Source organism: Lytechinus pictus, chromosome 16 (genome assembly GCF_037042905.1).
Source record: "Lytechinus pictus isolate F3 Inbred chromosome 16, Lp3.0, whole genome shotgun sequence".
Taxonomy (NCBI): Eukaryota; Metazoa; Echinodermata; class Echinoidea; order Temnopleuroida; family Toxopneustidae; genus Lytechinus; species Lytechinus pictus.
In genome coordinates, this window is record NC_087260.1 from 11,766,189 (window position 1) to 11,787,556 (window position 21,368).

Below are 21,368 nucleotides of genomic sequence, written 5' to 3' on the forward strand. Positions count from 1 at the left end.
TTCTTTAATTGCCATCCATTCTGCTCATTAGCATTTCGCTTTCAATGACAATTCGTCATCCGCAAGCAGTAGCGTACGCAGGATTTTTGAAGGGGGGGTCGAGTTGAATGAAAATTTGACAAGCAAAAAAAAGGGGGGGTTGGTTGAACCAAAAGACCTGTTGAACCCCTGTAACCCCCCCCCCCCGTGCTTACGCGCCTGTACGCAAATGATTTATGCTCAATGATGTATATATCTGATTTATTGTCAAAACTTCTTAATCAAATTAATTGAAAGCTAAAATTTTTTTATCAAAATCGGATGCGAAATAAAATAAGTTAAATGATCTCAAAATATCACATGACACTTTATATACACATTCTGGTCGGTATGCAAATGAAGGGACCGATGACGTCACCTATGCATGCACTCACTATTTATTTTGTATTTTGTGATATGAAATATCTTAATCTTTCATGTGAACAAGGCTTGAGTCATCCCTAAAAGATATTGGAAGTACCATTGTTGCAACTTTTTTAATGATTGATACATAGACGCAACCTTAATATTTTCAAATCTGCCAAGTGAAACATTTCATTTTCTATCATAAAAGAAAAGGAATACTGAGAAAGTGACATCATCAATCCTCTCATTTGCATATTACTTTATTGTGCATATAAATATTTAAAAATAAAGAAGTCGAACTTAAATATTCTATAACTTTTATTCTATCATTCAGTATACAAAATGCTTTGATTTGTCTGTTTATAATTATTAAAATACATTTTTTCAGGTAGACTCTCTCTTATTCGGATCGATCATCGGTAATCAAACTGTGATAAAGAAGAACCTACTCATTCTTGTTCAACAATAAATTAAAAGTCTTTATTCATCTCATACAGAATGTGCATTACAGATAGGTCTATTCACTTTGCGCTGCCCGGAATCCTTTTCTAGCTCTCTTAAAGGTGAATGGAAATCCCATTTGATTATTATTCATTTGTATGTATATGTGTTTTGGATTAATATTTATTTTGTTATTAAATTCATTCAGTTCAAATCATACTATAGTTCCTAAAGTAAAATGCAAAACATAACAAGATCAAGCAACTGACAAATTTAAATATTATACATCGAATTATATTTAAGTATCGTCTAACATTTATTATTGAATAGTCACCATTAATCTCCCCCCCCCTCTCTCTCTCTATCCCTCCCTCTCCCTCCCTCTCTCTCTCTTTATTAGAACCGTTGATTCCTTATGAAAATTTTTTTTTGTAGCTTTCATCTGAAAATATTTAGCTCCCCCTCTCGGTAACTTGTTTTTATGATTATTAATAGAAGCATCTGAACATTATCTCATTGTACAAATTCAGAAAGAGTTTAATCACAGAGCTGCAAAGAGCGTATCCAGGATTTTTTTTATCTCCTTTGGGATGAAAATTAAGATAAGACGATTGAAACAAACATGATACGTATATTCTCATTTGTATGTAAAATTGCAAAAAATATCCTGTGGAATACGTTCTTATTCCATATAGGGAACGCAAATCCACGTAGTTCCCGGATGTAGTATAATACTTTGGGTGGTGTTTCATAAAGCTACTTGCGTAAGTTACGCATGACTTTACAAACGGATTTGATGCTATATAAATCAGCAGGGTTCCGTCTTACACAGAGTTGTGATTGATCCGATTAGTCTCAGTTATATGGAAATCCATCATTGCTATAATTTTTCCTACAAGAATTCTGCAAAATGTCTTTTTTGTTATTGATGTCTGTATGAATTATACATCGTATCAAGAATTTTTTTGAACAAACATGATTTTATATGTTGACGTTGCTGGCTTTCCATAGTTGTGGACTGTGGTTTGTTTTGTTTGTTTTATTTTTATTTCTGCGTTCACAATATATTATCATAAATATTTACATTGTTTGTAATATACAAAATAATTCATAATGCATACAATATAAACATAATACATAATTTGAAGGAAAAAATGGTGTGGGCATATACTTCACATTTTGATAATAAAAAAGGAACATTAACAAAATTCAATGAACGCAGGAGACCGCCATCGTGAGCGGTTAAGCTTGTAATTGATGGCGGCCTTAGAAAAAAAATATTTGTTCGTTGGTAAACGATTCAGCAACTAAGTCACCAGTCGCTCTCTAACTTCCGAACCGCTTTATCATGTTTATGATGGTAGATCGGATCAATCGCAACATTTTTGTAAGATGGATCCCACATTCTCAGTCGTTTTAATTCGCAACTATCAACCATGTCAACTACTGTACAGTTCAAATCCAATCTTTGTAAAGCTTCCAATTCCCATTTTTTAACAATCATCGGGATGAAAATTTCGATACTCAGGGCTGTAGAAAAAAAAATGTTTGTTTGTTGGTAAACGATCGCTCTCTAACTTCCGAACCGCTTTATCATGTTTATGAAATTGTCCCCTGGAATGGTATATAAACACCACTTTTTTGGCGCGTGGGGGGGTCTTCGAATTGGCCTATTAATGAGCAGAGTGCACTTTTCATGATTCCTTAATACGGTCGCGGTCGTCCATTCGAATGCCTCGGCCCTTCTTCGTCACTTCCGGATGAGGCCGTACGAGTTGATTCCTCATCCGCCGAATATAAGACGAACCGTGCCGTCGTCGGCACGGAATCGCGGTCTTCAAATGCTGACACGACGATCCGGTCATCAGAATTATTCTTATTCAGGAAGTATCGGTTGCTGTCACCATCTTTTCAAAGAAGTGAACAGATAAAAAATATTGAATATCCCGGGCATTATGCTAGAATAAAAAGGATATATCGAATCTTCAATTTTTCGTAAATATGGTTTATGGGTATATAGTGCGTCTTTGGACGAAGGAAAGAAGAAAAAATAAACCAAAAATAAATAAAAAAAAGGCGAAATAAAAAGAAAGAGGGAAAAGAAAAACAACTTAACCAAAAGGAAAGGTCTCTTCTTTCAACTTCTTTCCTTGATCTTCCTCCCTTCTTTCTTGTCCCCATCGGCAAGTCATCTGGCAAATCTGCCGGCACGGATTAAGTATTTAAGGGGGAACATCTTACAGCTTTAGTTTTGCTCATTCACGTTGTATCATAACAATGACATTCCCGGGATGTCATTTAATTTGACTATTTTCGATAAACAAAATGTAGAAATCAGCTTGTCTATATGAACTTGTATACTTTTAACACATTAGTATATATATATGCAAAGTAAACCCAAACGATTGATTTCCCGGGTGGGGGGGGGGGGCGGTGTCTGTTCCCATTCTGATAATTATCAATGCATGCCTATCATATAAGTCCCTAAAGTATACATTATCAATATAGTAACACGAAACAGTTCCTCATTGTAATATCTTTTCGTACCGGTTTATTGTCAAGGACCCCATGGAAGAACAGCGGTATTTTATTAATACCGCTGAAATGGGCCATCCTCCATATGATCTGAATGTTATGTGAAATTGAGCATGTATATATTTTATCTTTTATATGGAAATTAATACAAACAAACAAACAAACAATAAATCTAGAAATTATGTTTCAATAAGCAAGCTCGAGTTTTCGAGCTGATAGAATGAGTGATGCCAGAATAAAGCATATCGACAAAATTATATAACAGTTGTTCGCTATGTACGTTTTCAGGAAGAAACATAATTGCTTAATAGGGGGCGCAAATTAAGTTACCAATTAAATATATATTGGGGGAATAATTGTGTTAAGTAGGCATGCTCGAAATCTTTCTAATAAAATGATTTTATATAAAATGCAATGGATAATGGAAAATATTTGAGACAAAGGATGAACGACTAAAAATTGCTCGTATATTTTGGGCAAACATAAATAAACTCTTATTTGAATAACATCGTGTCGTTGTCGTTGCGGTTTATTCTTGATGTGCAATTAATAAGTGTGATATCACCTTGAAAAACTTGAAGTTTATCATCAGTACTTTAAGCTATAAACTTGAACATTCTTAATATTATACTTTAAACTTAAACTTGAACTTGAACTTGAAAAAAGGAAAAATTGAAACTTTCATTACCTTGTATGCACAACTGCTCAAACACAGAAGATCCATTATCTACACTAGCATTCATCATATAATTCCTTATCTTCCTTACATTAAACGGCTGTAAGAAAATAACAAAGAAAATATGAACATATAATTTGTAGTATAGTAGTAGATGTAGTAGGAATAGTAGGAGTGGAATTAGTATGAGTGGTAGTTGTAGTAGTAGTAGTAGTAGTAGTAGTAGTACACTGTAAAAAATGAAGTGCTAATTTAGCACTTATACGGTGCTTGTATATAGTGCACTACGAGTGCTGATTTTCTAGTTCAAAATTTAAACTAGAAAATCAGCACTCGTAGCGCAGTCACTATACAAGCACTGTAAGTGCTAAATTAGCACTTCATTTTTTACAGTGTATAGTAGTAGCAGAAGTAGTAGTAGTAGTAGTAGTAGTAGTAGTAGTAGTAGTAGTAGTAGTAGTAGTAGTATAGTAGTAGAAGTAGTAGTAGTAGAAGAAGAAGTTATTGTAGTAGTAGTAGTAGTAGTAGTATAAGAAGTAGTATAGTAGTAGTAGCAGCAGAAGCAGCAGCAGCAGTAGTAGTAGTATAGTAGTAGTAGTAGTAGTAGTAGTAGTAGTAGTAGTAGTAGTAGTAGTAGTAGTAGTAGTAGTAGTAGTAGTAGTAGTAGTAGTAGTAATAGTAGCAGTAGTTGTTGTTGTTGTTAACTCAAATATTTTCTTCCAGCTCACACTTTACTTACACTATATCATACATTAATATTACCATACATTAATTATGGCATTTTGGCATGGGGTTGTGCAATTCAAACACAATTACAAATGATACCGTTGTTGCAGAAGAAGGCCCTTCGACTAATTTTTCAAACTCAATTCATAGCACACACGGATATCCTATTTTTCAAAAGTAATATTCTTAAAGTGAACGATTATACCTTTTCAAACTCACCCAATTTATGTATAAACTAAGTAAAGATGATCAGTCCCCACAATTTTCTCAAATATATTCCGTAAAAACTCCTCCATGTATACACGATTACCCAACGAGACAACGTAACTGTTATCACCTACCCCCAACCCGTTCTATACTAGCAAAATACTCTTTCGTCTTTTTTGGACCGGTGTATGGGAATTCTCTGCCCAACGACTTTAAAGAATCTCCAAGTATTAATGTTTTCAAACGTAAACTTAAAAAGATGTTAATTTGTCAATACTCCCCAACAATTCACGCCAACATATAACTTAAACTAAAAGTATTAAAACCTTTAACTAACTACCAATAAATTTTCCAATATTTCTAAATAATGACACTACAATGTTCAATGACCTGTGCACCTGTCATGTTCCTCTTTTTATTTTCAGCTTTATTTGCACCATCCTTCTCTCCATCCCTCTTTCCTTTGCCTCTTTTTTTTTCTCCTTATTATAATTTTATACTTCGAATTTACCATTATCATTATTCTTATCATTTCTCTTATTTTTTGTAGTCGCTTTATTTTGATTTGTTTTTGTAGATTACTTGTTTTTACCGTCTCCATTATTGTATATAGCTTTGTTAATTAGTATTGAAACTAAAATTAGGGACTTGTCTTATATACAAGCATTGTTTTTCTTGGTTCAGTTAATTTATCTTCTATTTATTTGTTATAAAATGTAATTGAACTGTCTATATTGTTTTGAATATGTACTATTACTTCGATTATATTTGTTTTTTGTTGTTGAACGGAATAAATAAATGAATCTAAATCTAAATCTTGTTGTTGTTGTTGTTGTTGTATAGTAACTTATATCAAACCCGTGAATTCTGGAAGTGATTGACGGGTACGCGTCAAATAAGAATATCTTAATCAATAGTTTATCTCCATCACTCCTATCTTTGGGACCAATGGGTAAATACAAAATCTATACAAAATGTTTTGAAAATATAGTATATTGGTAAGTTTTCAACCGCCAGAACTTGTGTACCCAATGCGAGAGGGCAGTATACCTTAGCCGTAACTTTTTCATTAATAAGTCTATGGGAATGACGATATAATAGGGTTTATTTAGTCAGACTATACGTACGCCTCATGAATATTCATGTCGACACGAAACAGGAGGATAGTATAGCGTAATACAATACCCACCGATCAGCTCAATTAGTATGGCTTTATATTCAGGGGCTGCGCCAATCCTGGAATCGAGTTCATGAATGCAGTTTCGATTCTCGCCTAGAAAGATTTTCCAAAGATTTCTTTATATCAAAAATTGAGGCAAGACTCTGAATTATACAAGACCAAGTGTCTGAATCAAAGCCTCCAAAAAGCCCTCTCGTGTCGGGTGCCCAAGTACTGACGAAAAAAAAATCGCGCATCCCCCCCCCCCGGATCGCCACTCCTTACCATCATCCTTTCCTGAGTAAAACTAAATGCACGTCTGCCATCGGACGTTTTGAGGATCACTGGGAACGAATCATCAGCGAAGATCGTGAAGTACTTCTCCAAAACAAACGAGGCAGCGTCTTTAAAAAAATAAAAACAAATAAAGGGGAAAATTTATTGATGTATCAAAACCATTCACAGCAGAATGACGCGCAAACAAACACAATCTCAAAATGTAATGAAAATGGGCATGTGGAATACATCAACAAGGGTCAGGGGTGAAAGTAACTCTATCATGTCTATAATGATTTAAATACGGCACCTATTTGTCATCTTGCCACTCCACATCCCCCCCCAAAAAAAATAAAAATAAATAAATAAAATGATAATAAAATCGCCGCCTCTGATTAGACCCCTGATCTGTATATAAGCTCACTTTGATCGTAGCCCATGACCAAACTGCCATTCGATTCCATGTTGACGTATTGCTCCGATTCACCATCCGGGTCTTGAGTGATGTAATAGGGCGTCAATGTATCATTGGTGTCTCGTATGTAATGTGTACCGCTAACAGTGACCTTGAAGTCGATGGACTGTTCGATATCTAAACGGAAATAAAGATGAAAAAAATGATATTCATTAAATTACCCTGTAAGCGATAAAGATTTAAACAAATAAATCATTATGATTGGTTATTAATCATTGTTTACACTTGATTATACGCTTATATGTTTCTCCTCCTCCTTCTTCTTCTTCTTCTTTCTTTCTTTTCTTCTTCTTCTTCTTTCTTTATTATTATTAATCATCCTCCTCCTCCTTGTACTTCTCTTTTTTATTTCGCTATTTCTTCATCCTCGTTGTCTTCTTCCCATTTTTCTCCTTCTACTAATTCTTTTTGTTGTTCTTCTTCTTCGTAAGTCATTATTATTGGACCAATTATCATTAAAAAATAAACAAATAAGTAATTAGAAATTAATGGAAAATCAATCTAATTCATTTTAAAAAGTTCAAAGATTTACAATTAATAATATGTGACAAATGAAACACTGAGAGAACTAGGATTACTATCTTTTTGAAACGTTGTACTCTTTTATAAAAAGTTCCATTCTCCTATCACGGTAAAGTGCCATAACCATGGTAACTATAGATTTTTTTTAAAGAAAAACTATTTACCATTTATTTCAGTGGTGATTTGAATGACGATCTCTATTCTTTCACACGATTCCACTTCTCGGAGAATTGTCTATTTGGTCGTTTATTGTTATTGTTGTTTGTTGTGGTGGTGGTGCATGGGGTGGTTTGAATGTTATTGGTCGGGTTGATATTTTTGATAAAATTCAATGATGTTTTGAAGTTGTTGCCAAGTTGTTGGTAACGGTATTGATGACGGTGTTGTTTTAGGTAGTGATTGTTTTAGTAGGTGATTTCGTTGGTGTTGTTGTATATATGTTATGTATATTGAATGAAAAGAAGGAGAAACGTATACAGGTATAATAATTTTTCAACATTACATAATAAACAAACATTTTCATTGTAATGAAAAATATTAGGAATAAAATAAAATAATCACAATTGGTTTTACTTAAAAAAAGATATGTAATAAAAACAAGATAGAAACTTTCATGCTTATTCAAACATACTTTATTTGATTTGATGTCCACAATAGGCCTATAATACAATGAAGCAAGTGTGCCTATGCGTAAAGGGACGACATCTCGACTCTAAATATTGAACTTTTTGTCATCTATGTTACAAGGGAAAGCACTCCGTCCCTCGGATAGGACGATAAATGGAGGCCCCGTGAAGAGGAGAGTTACCTCCTTTGCATGTTAAGAACCCATTGCACTATTCGTATAAGAGCAGGGGGAAACCCCGGTGTATAGCGGTCCACCTGCACTCCCCCAATCAGTTATATCGGGAGGAGAGACCTGCGGGTCATAGTGATTCAGTTTGCTTTTCACCTCCCAGGCACAGGTGACGCCAAACAAATAATAATAATAATCTAGATCAGCCAACGTGCATGTTCATAATGGTTAAAATTACTCAACTCCATCTGGTATCGCATTCCTATAAAATGTATAAGTTTATAATTATGATAATTATGCACATAGTTTTATGCTATCTTCTGAATCCTTCGTCTGCTTTTCTGTATGAATTTATTACTATGTGACTGCAGAATGACTTACCAGGGAAAACGGGTTTCCAACTCTTAAGAAAAGGGAAATGACCTTCACAATGTTTGTCGTAGATAGGTCAACATCATTGAGATGAGTCAGGAGGTCATTCTCCCTATATTAAAATTAAAAAAACATGGAGAATATTATGTTTCGATCATAATTTTTTTCAGTCTTATAATTATAGGCTAAAATCCCCCACTCTCTCCCAGGGGAGCGTTTCATAAAGGACATTTTATCTGACAAGTCCTTAGTTTTATTTGACAGTTACCATAGGAATTGTGCTCCTCAGCCAACCAAAATCAAGGAAAGTTGTCACATCTGACAACTTGTTGGATTATAAGTGTTGATGAAACACTCCCCAGATAGATCAATGTAAATTTAATGTCACCTCGTTCATCAAAATCAACAAGCAGCTTCGTATTGAATAAACATATCATTGTAAATAAAATCACACTTTTGAAAATTAGATTGCTCGAAAACATCGTACTCAAGCTTGGCATGATGTGCGATTGTATTCTTGAAGATTCTGGCGATTCTGTAGCCCAAATCATCCCGCCTGATATGCAGACCAAACCGATAGGGGGCGCCATTTGGCAAAAGACTTGGTAAATGAATGTTGTTGCCGAGGTTCTCATCGGTGACAGGCACTGTCTCCTATGCATAAGAAGAAAAAAAAGGAGGGAGAAAGGTAAAAAAAAGAGTGAACTTGACGAAAACTGTCATTTTATTTGCAGTACTAGTATGACAATGAAAAGATCAAAGTCCAATTTTTGCTGTAGACAGAGTGAACATCCGTGATGATGGAATTTCACATCAAAATGATATCTGAATGCAGGCTAGGTATAGGCAGAGTATCGCCGATATTTTTACGACAAAAATACGCAATATAATAGTGGAAGGGTCGTGGTCTAGTGGTTACAACTCTCGTTTTTCAATCAAAAGGTTCGAATCCCAGCCATGGTGCGTTTTCCTTCCGCAAAAAATTTACCCACATTGTGCTGCACTCGACCAGGTGATAAGTCGAATTGGGTACCTTTACGCTAGCGCCGATATGGCGCTCAGCTACGACTGGGTTAATTATATTCACCAAGTGTATCAAAGCGCAGTTGAGTATAATATGCGCACAGTAATTGCAATATATAAATGGACATAATTACATTTAATGTTTAATCTAGACTCGGGTGCGAAATAAAGTTGATGCGCTGGTGCATTTGCCAGGAAGCTAGAAGGGCCTGTGAATTAATGAACTTAAAAGTACGAATTTGAATTGTATTTAAATTCACTATCACTGAACGGATCATCATTTGCCTATATGAATAATCAAAATGTACAACTTACCTGATTAAACGGTATGCTGAACGCAAACGATTTTATGACGTGATTAAAACTGTCCGCTACTTCGTCGACCAACTCATTGACGCTGTCCCCAATCTTTCCCAAGCCCCCTGCGATCCCTCTCATTGCGGTGTGGACGACGTCGGGCAAGAGGTCACATATACCGTCGTTGTCATCGATCGCCGTTTTCTCCGTGATCATGTCGTCGATCATGCCCACAGCTGATGTATCAATCGACATCATCGAGATGTATAGAAGCTGGTGTCTTGACCCGGGAATTTCAGGATGGATTCACGAAATAAAATGTCCCGCCTTGAGATGCAAAACTAGAACTGTTAAGAGTGTAGGCCTACTAACACAAAATTGTAATCGGCATGCAATTACACTTATTCAGCAATAGTTCTTCAACTTTTTTTTCTTCTGATACTAGAAAAGGAGCACTTTATGTCAGATTCAATCTCTGGAACTATGCATGAGAATGACGATTCAACACATTCCCCAGCAAAATATTATGTGCCACTCCTTCTCAAATTTTGATCTGTATTTGAATTGATTTAGCGGCGGTATTCATTGGATTTGGCAATATTTGGAAGGACTGAGAAGTTAAGGGGTTTCCCAAAATACGTCACACATATCAATATGCATAGCGGGGATCAATAAATAAATAGAATAGAGGCATTCATGCGTTTATTGTGGCGGTGCGAGCAAATATATGCAATCATATCGGGTGGATCGAAAGAGAGAAAAGTAAACCCAGCTTTCGTGTGATATTTGAAAGAAAAAAGTAATGAGTCATTATAAAAAAAACACTTATATTTTCAACGATGTATTTGTTCAAAGCAACCTTTTGTATGAATGCAGGCTATATCATCGGGGACTCAGTTGCAAACTAATTAAAGCGGCATCAACACCCGCATTTGCTATTATGTCATGATTGTTTGTACTAAAAAAATCCAACACGTGTGCATCCTGTGGGAGAGATGATCAGATGACAAGATCTGTGATCTCGTCATGTCTTCATCTGATCATCTCTCCCACGAGATCCAAGATCTTGCCATCTGATAATCTTTTCTAAAAGATGTAGACATGACGATATCACAGATCTTGTCATTTGATCATCTCTCCCACAGGATGTAGACATGACGAGATCCAAGATCTTGCCATCTGATAATCTTTTCTAAAAGATGTAGACATGACGAGATCATAGATCTTGTCATTTGATCATCTCTCCCACAGGATGTAGACACGACGAGATCCGAGATCTTGCCAACTGATCATCTCTTCTACAAGATATAGACATGACGAGATCACAGATCTTGTCATTTGATCATCTCTCCCACAGGATGTAGACATGACGAGATCCAAGATCTTGCCATCTGATAATCTTTTCTAAAAGATGTAGACATGACGAGATCACAGATCTTGTAATTTGATCATCTCTCCCACATGATGTAGACATGACGAGATCCGAGATCTTGCCAACTGATCATCTCTTCTTAAGATGTAGACATGACGAGATTCAAGATCTTGTCATCTGATCATCACTCACACGGGATGTAGACATGACGAGATCCGAGATCTCGTCATCTTATCATTTTCCCTAAGAGATGTAGATATGACGAGATGATTATTATGAACATCTGGGTGGCACTTTTAACTTCCAGCATAGAAAAACGGCCCTGTTATTCATTTTTATTTAAACCAAAATATTTATATGTAGCTGGTACAACAAAATGTTTAAACGACTTTTTTAGACTCGCCGTACGGCCGCCGTAGGGAAAATGTGACTGCGCCATTAGAGTACATTTACATAACTGACAACCCTCTGTTTTTTCTCCCCCTTCCTCCCCCCTATCCACCCTTCTCTCTTCATCCACACACACACAACAAATGTTTAAACAGCTTTTTTAGACTCGCCGTACGGTCGTCGATCGTAGGGAAAATGTGACTGCGCCATTAGAGTACCTTTACATAACTGACAATCCTCTGTTCCCCCCCCCTTCATTTTCCCCTCTCTTCATCCACACACACACACACCCTCACACGCACTCTCTCTCCCTCTCCATAATATTCTCTCCCCGGCCTGATCTGTCTTCGGGCTTTATCGCATGCGATCCACCCCCTCTCTTTCATCCCCCATCTTTCTCTCACATCCTCCCTCTCTACCACCTAACGTTTTTCCCTCCTCCCACCCCCTCTCGCTTTCTCTCTTTCTCTGTCTCACACACACACACACAAACACTTTCTCCTTTCCTCTACTACCTCCCCCTCTGCCACCCCTCCTCATATTTTATCACATTTTTAGAATTAATTCACATCAACTATTATTAAAGAACACAATCATACGGAACTTTAAATAAGATTTTGAATTATTATTGAGAATAACAGTGATTTTACACATATTATGATTTGATTTCGTACAAAAATAATTTCCATCACTAATATCGCAACACAGTCATATTACACCGACAAAATTCTATCACAAAAGTTGTAATCTGTAGAATAATTACATGAGTCAGACGTACATCAACTTTACCACATATTATTCCCAGGCTTTGTATCAATTATCATGATTCATATCAGTTACATTTAACCAACCCTGGGCAACATACTGTCCACACAACCATTGGTTTAAATCTGCCCAAATTGGGTAATAAAAACTAATAATTAGGTAATAAATTTGCTCAATTGTATAATAATTCCCCAGAATATATATATATATATATATATATATATATATATATATATATATATATATTACCAACATGCATTACCCAACACAGTGTACAGTATGCAGCTAGAAAATTGCTAGAAAATTTCTACTTAAAAAATAAAATTTCTTACAGCAGAGTCTCGAGAACACCTGTAATCTTACTGCACTGTGGAATCTTACATGCATTTGTGTAAAATTACAGAAAAGTGGTATTTGGTGTATGTAACCTTACAAATTTATTGTATTAGAACTTTTTCCCCCTTTTTTAAAACAGACCTGTTCTGTAAAATTGTAGAAAAGTTGTAAAAAAAAAATCTTTCCTCTTAAAACAATTTACAGGGTGATTTGGTTTTTTCTTTTTGTAAAATCTGTTTTTTTTTCTTCTGTAAAGTTTTTGTTTTTTCGAACTGAGTAAGCCTTAATGTCCGTAAACTTACATAAGATTTACTGAATAGAAAATATATTCATGACGATGAACACAACATTATATGATTATACGTCTGGAATACACAAAATTTTATAGCAGCACATTACTTTTTATAAAATAATTTTACTCCATTACCATTTCTTAAATAAAAATAGACTTAAATTCATTCACAAATTCTTCAATATCCTTAAAGCAAATGATAAAACAGTTCTGATCAATTGGGATCAATTCTGTTTGACCAACTTAACTTTTGCTTAGCTCACAAAATATACTAATGATACGTGAGTCCCTACAGCAACAGAACTAAAACTTACGAATAGTGATGGCTATACATTTAAAAAAATACGCAGTGTTTCTCAGAAACTACGGCAAGTGAATTCCTCATACAGAGAAGGGGTTTGAAGCAACATAAATAACATCGTGATATTTACAAGTTTTATTTACAAGTGCAATCTTTGCGCAACGAGACAATTATATGGAATGTTTCCAGTTAAAGCGAACATATTTTGAAATTTTTTAGGGTCATCTGTTTGTATGTGTAATATTGGGCCTTGTACAGATAGGATAAGAATCGATTAATCTAGCGCGAAAAATATTATTCCAATCCTTTTGACGGAGTAAGATAGACATCCTCGCAGTTTAAATTTCAGATTTCTAATCAGCAAATTAACCAATGTGATATGTTTCTCTTACGTTTTAATTAGTGGTGTGTCCCTATACAGTACCATATACTGAAGTATTAAGTTTACACCCTATAGAGGTTGAACATAACACTAAAAAGGGTGTAAAAGTAAAATCAAAAGGTGTTGTAATATCATAACACCCAGTTGAACTAACATTAAAAATGTTACCAAGCAAAATAACCGTTATGGTCCCCTATATGTACATCAATAAACACTATATTTGCTGTTTATTAAGCCTATTGTACTGAGTAATAATAATGTGTAACAACGTTTCTAAGCGCTGCATACTATATAATAATACCCCGGCTTTAGCATAACCCTGGTCAGACGCTGGAGCAGTCAAGGAATTACTTCCTACCGGGTACCCATTTACTACACCTGGGTAGAGAGTGGCAACTTGATGGCGATCTGGTAGGTGACCTATTGCATATAGGTAGTTTTCAATGACCTGATGACCCTGACGATGACCTCTGATGATAGCCTTGTGTAGAATCAGAGGCCTATCCTCGATGAGCTTGAACTAGAAAGGTCTTTGACGTCATAGATCTTGAAGGATCCTTGGGAAGGCACCATTTGCGAAGAAATGCACTGAGATAGCTTTAATGTCCCAGAGGACATGGTCGGCGTCCTGTCATCACCAGGTACCTGATAGATTAAGTAGTGTCCTGAAAAGAGAGAGAGAGAGAGTTGGGAATATTTGATTAATATGCTTAAAAAAAACACTTTGAATCCACGTTATCAATTCTGTTTAAAAACAACAACCATGTAATCAATACCAGCATATATAAATATACATTTTTTCGATATAATTTTGACCCTCTTGGGAATCTAGTATTAAGCTTGGGATATTTTGGCAAAATCTAGAAAAATTTGCTTTCACATGAAAAAAATATGATTCATCTGATCTCAACAACAGAATCAAGTATCAAAGGGGGGGGGCATAAAACAGTGCGGCTTTGTAGTAGGACATTTTAGTAACCTAGAAGCTCTACCGATTCGAAGACATTAAAAACAAAAAACAAATATGCAGTATGAAATGAATAAAAAAATCAATTAAAATAAATGACAAACTTAGAATGAAATTTAAAGATTGAAATTAGATATGTAGTAGGATATTTTTAGTTACCTGGGAGCTCTACTGACTCGAAGACAAACGTATGGTTACTTGATCTCTTTATTTTGTCAAGCATGAAACTCTGATCCGGATTAAAGATATCCTTCACCGTCTGGAAAGTGAAATAAAATAGATAATGAAATATAATGAGTTTGTGTACATGAGACGATATATGTACGACTCCATAATTATAGCAGCTTGAACTAATCAATAAATCTGTCAGATTTGGAGACTGATATCATTTATTTCATTGTGCTGTACTAATGTGCTATGATTTTTAAAGGGTGGTTAATCAGATACATTTTATGATGGCGGTGCAATGCGAGCGAGTTTATTTAAGTTCCCACTGCGCTTGGAACTGAAGTTCCAATTAAATCAACCAGTTTGGTGTCTTGCCATCATTAACATAAAAAAAAAACGATACCACAAATTATCACGTGAAAGTGAGACCTAACTTAATTTTTTATTAATGGAATTATCATGTGGTCATAAATTATTGTCTTTCAAAATTGAATAATAACTTTAATTACTGTTATGGAGTTGACTTCGTACCTTCATACAGTTTTGAACTGCGTCGTATAACTGATTTGTGCTCGCGTGACGAATAACACATTGTTGGCCCTCCGTAAACCCTATGACCGCATAGAAGTCCAAGAAGAATTGAGCTGTGGCGAGAGAAAGGGAAAGACATACATTTCTTTTGATTGTTTGTGTTATAGAAGCTTAAAGAAATGGATTGAAAATACAAAATCATCATCACCATCATCTTCCTCTTCCTCCTCCTCATCCTCCTCCTCCTATTCATCATCATCATCAATATCATCATCATCACCACCAACATCATTATCATCATCACCATCATCACCACCACCAACATCACCATCATCATCATCATCAATAACATCATCATCACCTTCATCATCCCCATCATCATCATCATCACCACCACCATCATCACCATCACCATCATCACCATCATCATCATCATCATCTTCGTCATCATCATCCCCATCATCATCATCATCATCGTGATCAGTATTCATGATAAATGTCTCACCTCGCTCATCAATCAATGTTCCCATCGTAACCATTTCTCCCTGCTTATTGAGGTAGATCTGTGAGTTGCCATCCCCATCCTGGCTAACGTAAGAGAGTGCCGATGTCGAAACATGTCTCGGCTTTCGACTCCAAACGATCTCCGAGCGCACCACTTCCACAACAACTATAAATCGAATAAAAAATGGGTGGAACAGAAAGATTCAAATTAAGAACATGAAATATAATAAAGATACCTGCCAGCTTTCCTGTAAACAGACCTGGGCTGCGGAACGATTCTGAAAGTGAGGGGTTCCGCGGTCCCTATTAGTGAGCGTATTAAAGTTTGCATTAATTCTATGATCTACCATTTATTCGTTAATCAATCCGTTTACCTATCACTTTATCTTATGATTTACCCATTAATAATTCATCCGTTCTTCGTTTAGCTATCTCGAATATATATGATTAGGCGTTTTTATATACAATATTTTAATTTTAAACTGCAATTTCTCAAGTCAATTTTTCATTATGTCTTATTTTCTTGCTTCCACAACATGTTCATAATCATTTCGCGAGAAGTTTTTTACAATTTATTTCTATTTATAACGAGTGAACTAAGAGTTAATATGGAGTGAAAATTTCTACTCATTCTTTGAGTGGCGGGAAGGATCACCAAAGCATTTGATTTAGAATAAAATAGTGGCATTTTACTCCGAATCAACTCGCGAAAGAGTGATTTTTCACTCTATTTCGAATGAGTACTCACTTTCATCAGCTACGGTCACTCGTATCGTAGTCCTCTTCAGATGGACCGTATTCCCCTCAACATATCTTCTCAGAATCGTCTATAGAAGCAAAAAATAAAACAAATAAGGGTAAATATTCATGTACACGTATAGATTCACTGTAACTTACGCCAGGGTAGAGGAGCCAGGGTATTTTGAAGGGGGGGGGGGGGCCTATATCTTTTCTCAGTTGGAATACAGGGGTGATATAACTATATATACACCTCTCTTTTGCATACTCACGTCTCGTCTCTCTCTTTTTCTTGTTAATCATTTCTTTTTCTATTTCTCCCCTTTTTCACTATTTGGAAAATCCCCTGTACCCCTGCCGTCCATGTAGCACCTCCCCTGATTTACGCCAAGTTGGGGGCATGAGACATACCTATGCAGTGGGCATTCGATTTAGGCCCTTCTTTATCATGTTTATAGTGTAAAATTCTTTCTAAAAAAATAATGTCAAGCGGATATGGCTCCTTGTAAATATTAATCATTAGTAGGCTCTCATTTTCAGTTTATGAAGTGCACCCAATTAATGGTATGAACCAGAGTCAATATAATATATCTCGGTGATCAATATGCCGTCATAACTACCCACGATAAATAAACATTATCTTTGCTATCTTTGATTATTAGCCTATACTAAGTACAGTCCACCAAGATGCGAAACAAAAATTATATCTCTGATTTTGTGTAATAAAATAAATCACTGACAAGCCATAAAATGATGTGAAACCCAAATAGCAAAGTCCTGTTTATTCAAAAGATATTGTTTGATCGATCCTGCAGGCGGTCTCGATTTCCATGCACAAAGGATTAACACTAAACGTTTACACACCCTTCAAATCAATACATCAGTCACATTTGCTCTACGGCGGCCGTACGGCGAGTCGAAAACAGCCGTTTTATTCATTTTTATTCAAAACGACTGTTTTCGACTCGCCGTACAGCCGCCATATATAGAGCAAATGTGACTGAGGTATATAAGTAAGACGGATCTTTATTGAATACATAGTTTTGGTTTCTGTGGTTATTATCTCGTTATGATTGTCTATTAGTTCTAATAGAGATACTGAAAATGTATAATACATGAACTGAAACTCGGTGAAGTATATTTATGTATTGGCTTTTCATAATATCCACACATTTTTAAGCTGTATAGACAGAGGTTGAGTATTTTTTAGTTTTACTTTATTATCGGTGGTAGTTGTGACCACTAGCGGATCTAGGGGGCACAGCCGGCCCGTGCCCCCCCCCCCCCCTTGAGAAGCAAAATTAACATTTGTAATGTAAAAATGTCATTAAAACAGAAGTGTGCCCCCTCTTTTGAAAGTGAAGACCCTTTTTTTTGCTTGTCAATTTTTTTCCGTACGAAATATCCTTAGTCACAAGAAACAGGAAAGAATTCTTCGATTCTTTTTTTTTTTGGGGGGGGGGGGGGCTACTAACATTATGAACTCGTCTCCGTCTTTTACCCTCAACAGGAATATATCTGCTTACATGAAATTATTACGATTTCGTGATCTGTGAATTGTTTTTACAATTTCGTGCTATCTGGTGTGAAAGGGCCTCTTGCTTACCAGTGTGAACGTGGCGTCGATAGTCATAAATAGCTTCTGTAAATCAATGGTGTCAAAGCTCTTCAGTTCGATGTCATTCAGATGAGTTACTTCGTCAGATTCTCTGTATATACAAAATGAAGAATAAAGGAAGATAGTGGGAGAAGGAGGAGAAGAGAGAAAAGGAGAAAGGGAGAGAGAAGAGTAGAGAATAGAAAGGGCGAAGAGAGAAGGGGAGGAGATAGAGAGAGAAAGAGTGAGAGAAAAAATCAATACAGGCCTATAATATTTCTCTCTTTTTGTTGGGGGGGGGGGGTACATTCGCTATCTAAATTTTAATCTAAATGTTTTGTGTGTTGCTTGAACTCTCTCTCTCTCTCTCTCTCGGTTATGTTTTTATTTTCCTTTAAAAATATCCTTTAATTACCTTTTCTGACAAATTTAGAGATGTTAACGACAAAGATTATATTTTGAAATTGTCTGCCAATTCCATGCCTGAGAAGTGGTTTCATAATCAAGATGAAGAAGAAAAAAAAAAGACTCAAATATCTATTCTGATAGAATACCCGATCAAGATAATTTTTCATGTAAAATCGAAATTTTTAAATCTCATTTTTATATTTATTTCATATACCCTCCAGATCATAACTGTTTTAGGATACACATTCCTATAATATAGTGATACATCGGAATGGTGACATTCACTCTTTTGGGGAGAGGTGGATTTAACAAAACTAATGTAGGCTGTAATACGTACTTCAGGCCAGCATGGTGAGCTGCTGTGTCGGTGAGTACTCTGGCAAGCCTATACCCATTATCCGATCGATTCAGGCGAGCACCAAACGGACACGGGCTGTCGAATGGATGGAAGTGAGCCGGAAGATGGAGGGTGAACCCCTCCAGATCATGGTAGTCTATTTGCTCCTGGCGAGGAAGCTGGAAAAAAAAAGGACGAAGAAATAACTTACTTTGTCGATTGGGGGAGGTTATCCTGACGTAAATTCAGTTACAGGGGCCGCAAAATCGTTTTCGGTATACGTTAAACATAAAAATTACCATCTTTTTATTTGATTTTTTTGGGCGTCAACCTCCTACTTTTGCCTCAGCCGCCCCCACTCCCCACTTTCCGGGGCCCCTGTGTTTAGCCAAATGCCAGGTACTTAAAAAAACGCGTACGGGGGTCTGGTGAAATTTATTCAAGAATGAATAACATCATAACATAGTTATAGATTTTTAAAAACCCTACTTTGCTTGTGGCGTCACATGTGAGTAGCTCCCTGTTTATGAAAAAAAATCCCCCAAAACTTGTAATGATTTTGACCAGTGTTCGTTTCAAATTTATTAATGAATATTCTGATGACAATGGTAAAATTATGCATGTGTAGTGAATAAAACTGAAATAATCTTGCTAGCCATGCAGGCTGCCTAACAAAATGATATTGGAAAATTATCACAATAGATCTCGACATTGTTACTGTTCATTGTATTGAATACAAAGTTCTTTTTTGTTTCCAAAATCTTTAATTAAAGAATTACAAAGTTCGTACTTCTTTTCATTCTGTAAAATTACAAAGTTCGCACTATTTTGTCTTACAAAAATAACTCTACTGTATATAACTTAACGGGTGTAGACCTAAACAATGAAAACCCCTAATTTTAGAGGGAATGGAGAAAAAATCTTTGCGATAGTTTCATTGTAAAATAAACTACTCACATCACGATGCGGCATCACAAAGTCAACCAGTCCTTCCGCAACATCTTCGACCGTGTGAGCCACTCTGTCGATGAATCCCTTCAGCCCTCCTTGACCGTGGTGGCCGTCGGGCTCATCCTCGCCTTCATTTTCCACGTCCTTCTCGGACTCTTGACAGACCTTCTTCGTGATGGCATCGCCCACCGTTGCCTGGTCGAACGACACGATTTCGTTCTCCGCTTCCTCGCTCAGGCCGAAGTCGTCGACCTCGGGTTCAGAGGAACGTTCGCGTTGGATGTCGCACTTCGGTTCCTTGGTCTGTGAGTCTTTCTCGTCAAAAAGGGCGTTGTCGAGAAAAAAGGAGTCGTCTGAGTATTTGTCGTGCGACAGCTCCAGTTTGGGGGATAAAAATGACGGCACTTCTGTCATCACTCTTGGTGATGCATTCCCAAGAAGAAGGCATTTTTCGAACTTTTCTGCTACCAGCGTTCGCTCAGAACGCTGTCGCTTGACTACTGGTTTCTTCATAACTTTCCCATCCAAATTAACAGAAGATCGCTTTCGTTGCATCATCGGTTGAGCCATAATGAATCTTCGCTTGAAATCGTTAAAATCGAATTTAAAAAGATATATGTAATTTTGTAGATTGGTGCTAGAGATTTCCCCAGCCGTGAATTAAATGTCCAGTCATAACAGCAGTGGACTATTTATGCTCTTCTTCAAACACGCAAAGCAAATGCACCCAGCCAATCGCTGAACGTGCTGAAAGGGAAAATCCCGGGAAAGAAACTCAGAGCGGAGAAAGAGAAAGGAGGCGTGGCTTGATGACGTAGGACTTGCGGGTGACTTGTTTTAGTGCCGTGTGCAAGAAATAAGTTGGAGGCCAATCGATAGCTAAATTCCGTTCGCATATCTCGTGACTGGCATACAATGCAAGGGGTACGGAAAATTACAGGAAGGTCAAAAGTTTCCTGTTCAAAAAGATTTTTTTTGCCAGTGCATATTTGCCCACCACCACCACCTGCATCATCACCACTACCGCAACCACCTGCACCTCCACTACTACAACCACCACCACTATACCATCAACACTACCACTACCACTTGTATTACTACTAGCTAGTAGTACTGCTACTTTACTACTACTACTACTACTACTACTACTACTACTACTACTACTACTACATCTACTACTACTACTACTACTACTACTACTACTACTACTACTACTACTACTACTACCACCACCACCACCACCACCACCACCACCACTACTACTACTACTACTACTACTACTACTACTACTACTACTACTACTACTACTACTATTTCTACTACTAGTACTACTACTACTACTACTACTACTACTACTACTTCTTCTTCTTCTTCTCCCCCTCCCCCTCCTTCTTCTTCTTCTTCTTCTCCTTCGTCGACTACTATACTACTACTACTACT

At 36.4% G+C, this 21,368-nt stretch overlaps 2 protein-coding genes across 2 annotated transcripts; both read right to left on the minus strand.

The window, feature by feature from the left end:
• Positions 1–224: 224 nt before the first annotated feature.
• LOC129278821 (uncharacterized) lies at positions 225–10,498 on the minus strand. Its single transcript, XM_054914956.2, has 8 exons — positions 9,908–10,498; positions 9,057–9,223; positions 8,579–8,681; positions 7,566–7,635; positions 6,829–6,996; positions 6,414–6,532; positions 4,049–4,136; positions 225–2,732 (listed from the first exon to the last, which is right to left on the minus strand). The coding sequence occupies exons 1-8, from the start codon at positions 10,145–10,147 to the stop codon at positions 2,530–2,532; spliced, it is 1,158 nt and encodes a 385-aa protein (XP_054770931.2). The 5' UTR covers positions 10,148–10,498; the 3' UTR covers positions 225–2,529.
• A 1,757-nt stretch (positions 10,499–12,255) lies between these two features.
• On the minus strand, positions 12,256–20,681 carry LOC129278820 (uncharacterized). Its single transcript, XM_054914954.2, has 8 exons — positions 19,935–20,681; positions 18,978–19,156; positions 18,242–18,344; positions 16,646–16,724; positions 15,899–16,063; positions 15,394–15,506; positions 14,854–14,953; positions 12,256–14,392 (listed from the first exon to the last, which is right to left on the minus strand). The coding sequence occupies exons 1-8, from the start codon at positions 20,496–20,498 to the stop codon at positions 14,220–14,222; spliced, it is 1,476 nt and encodes a 491-aa protein (XP_054770929.2). The 5' UTR covers positions 20,499–20,681; the 3' UTR covers positions 12,256–14,219.
• Positions 20,682–21,368: the final 687 nt, after the last annotated feature.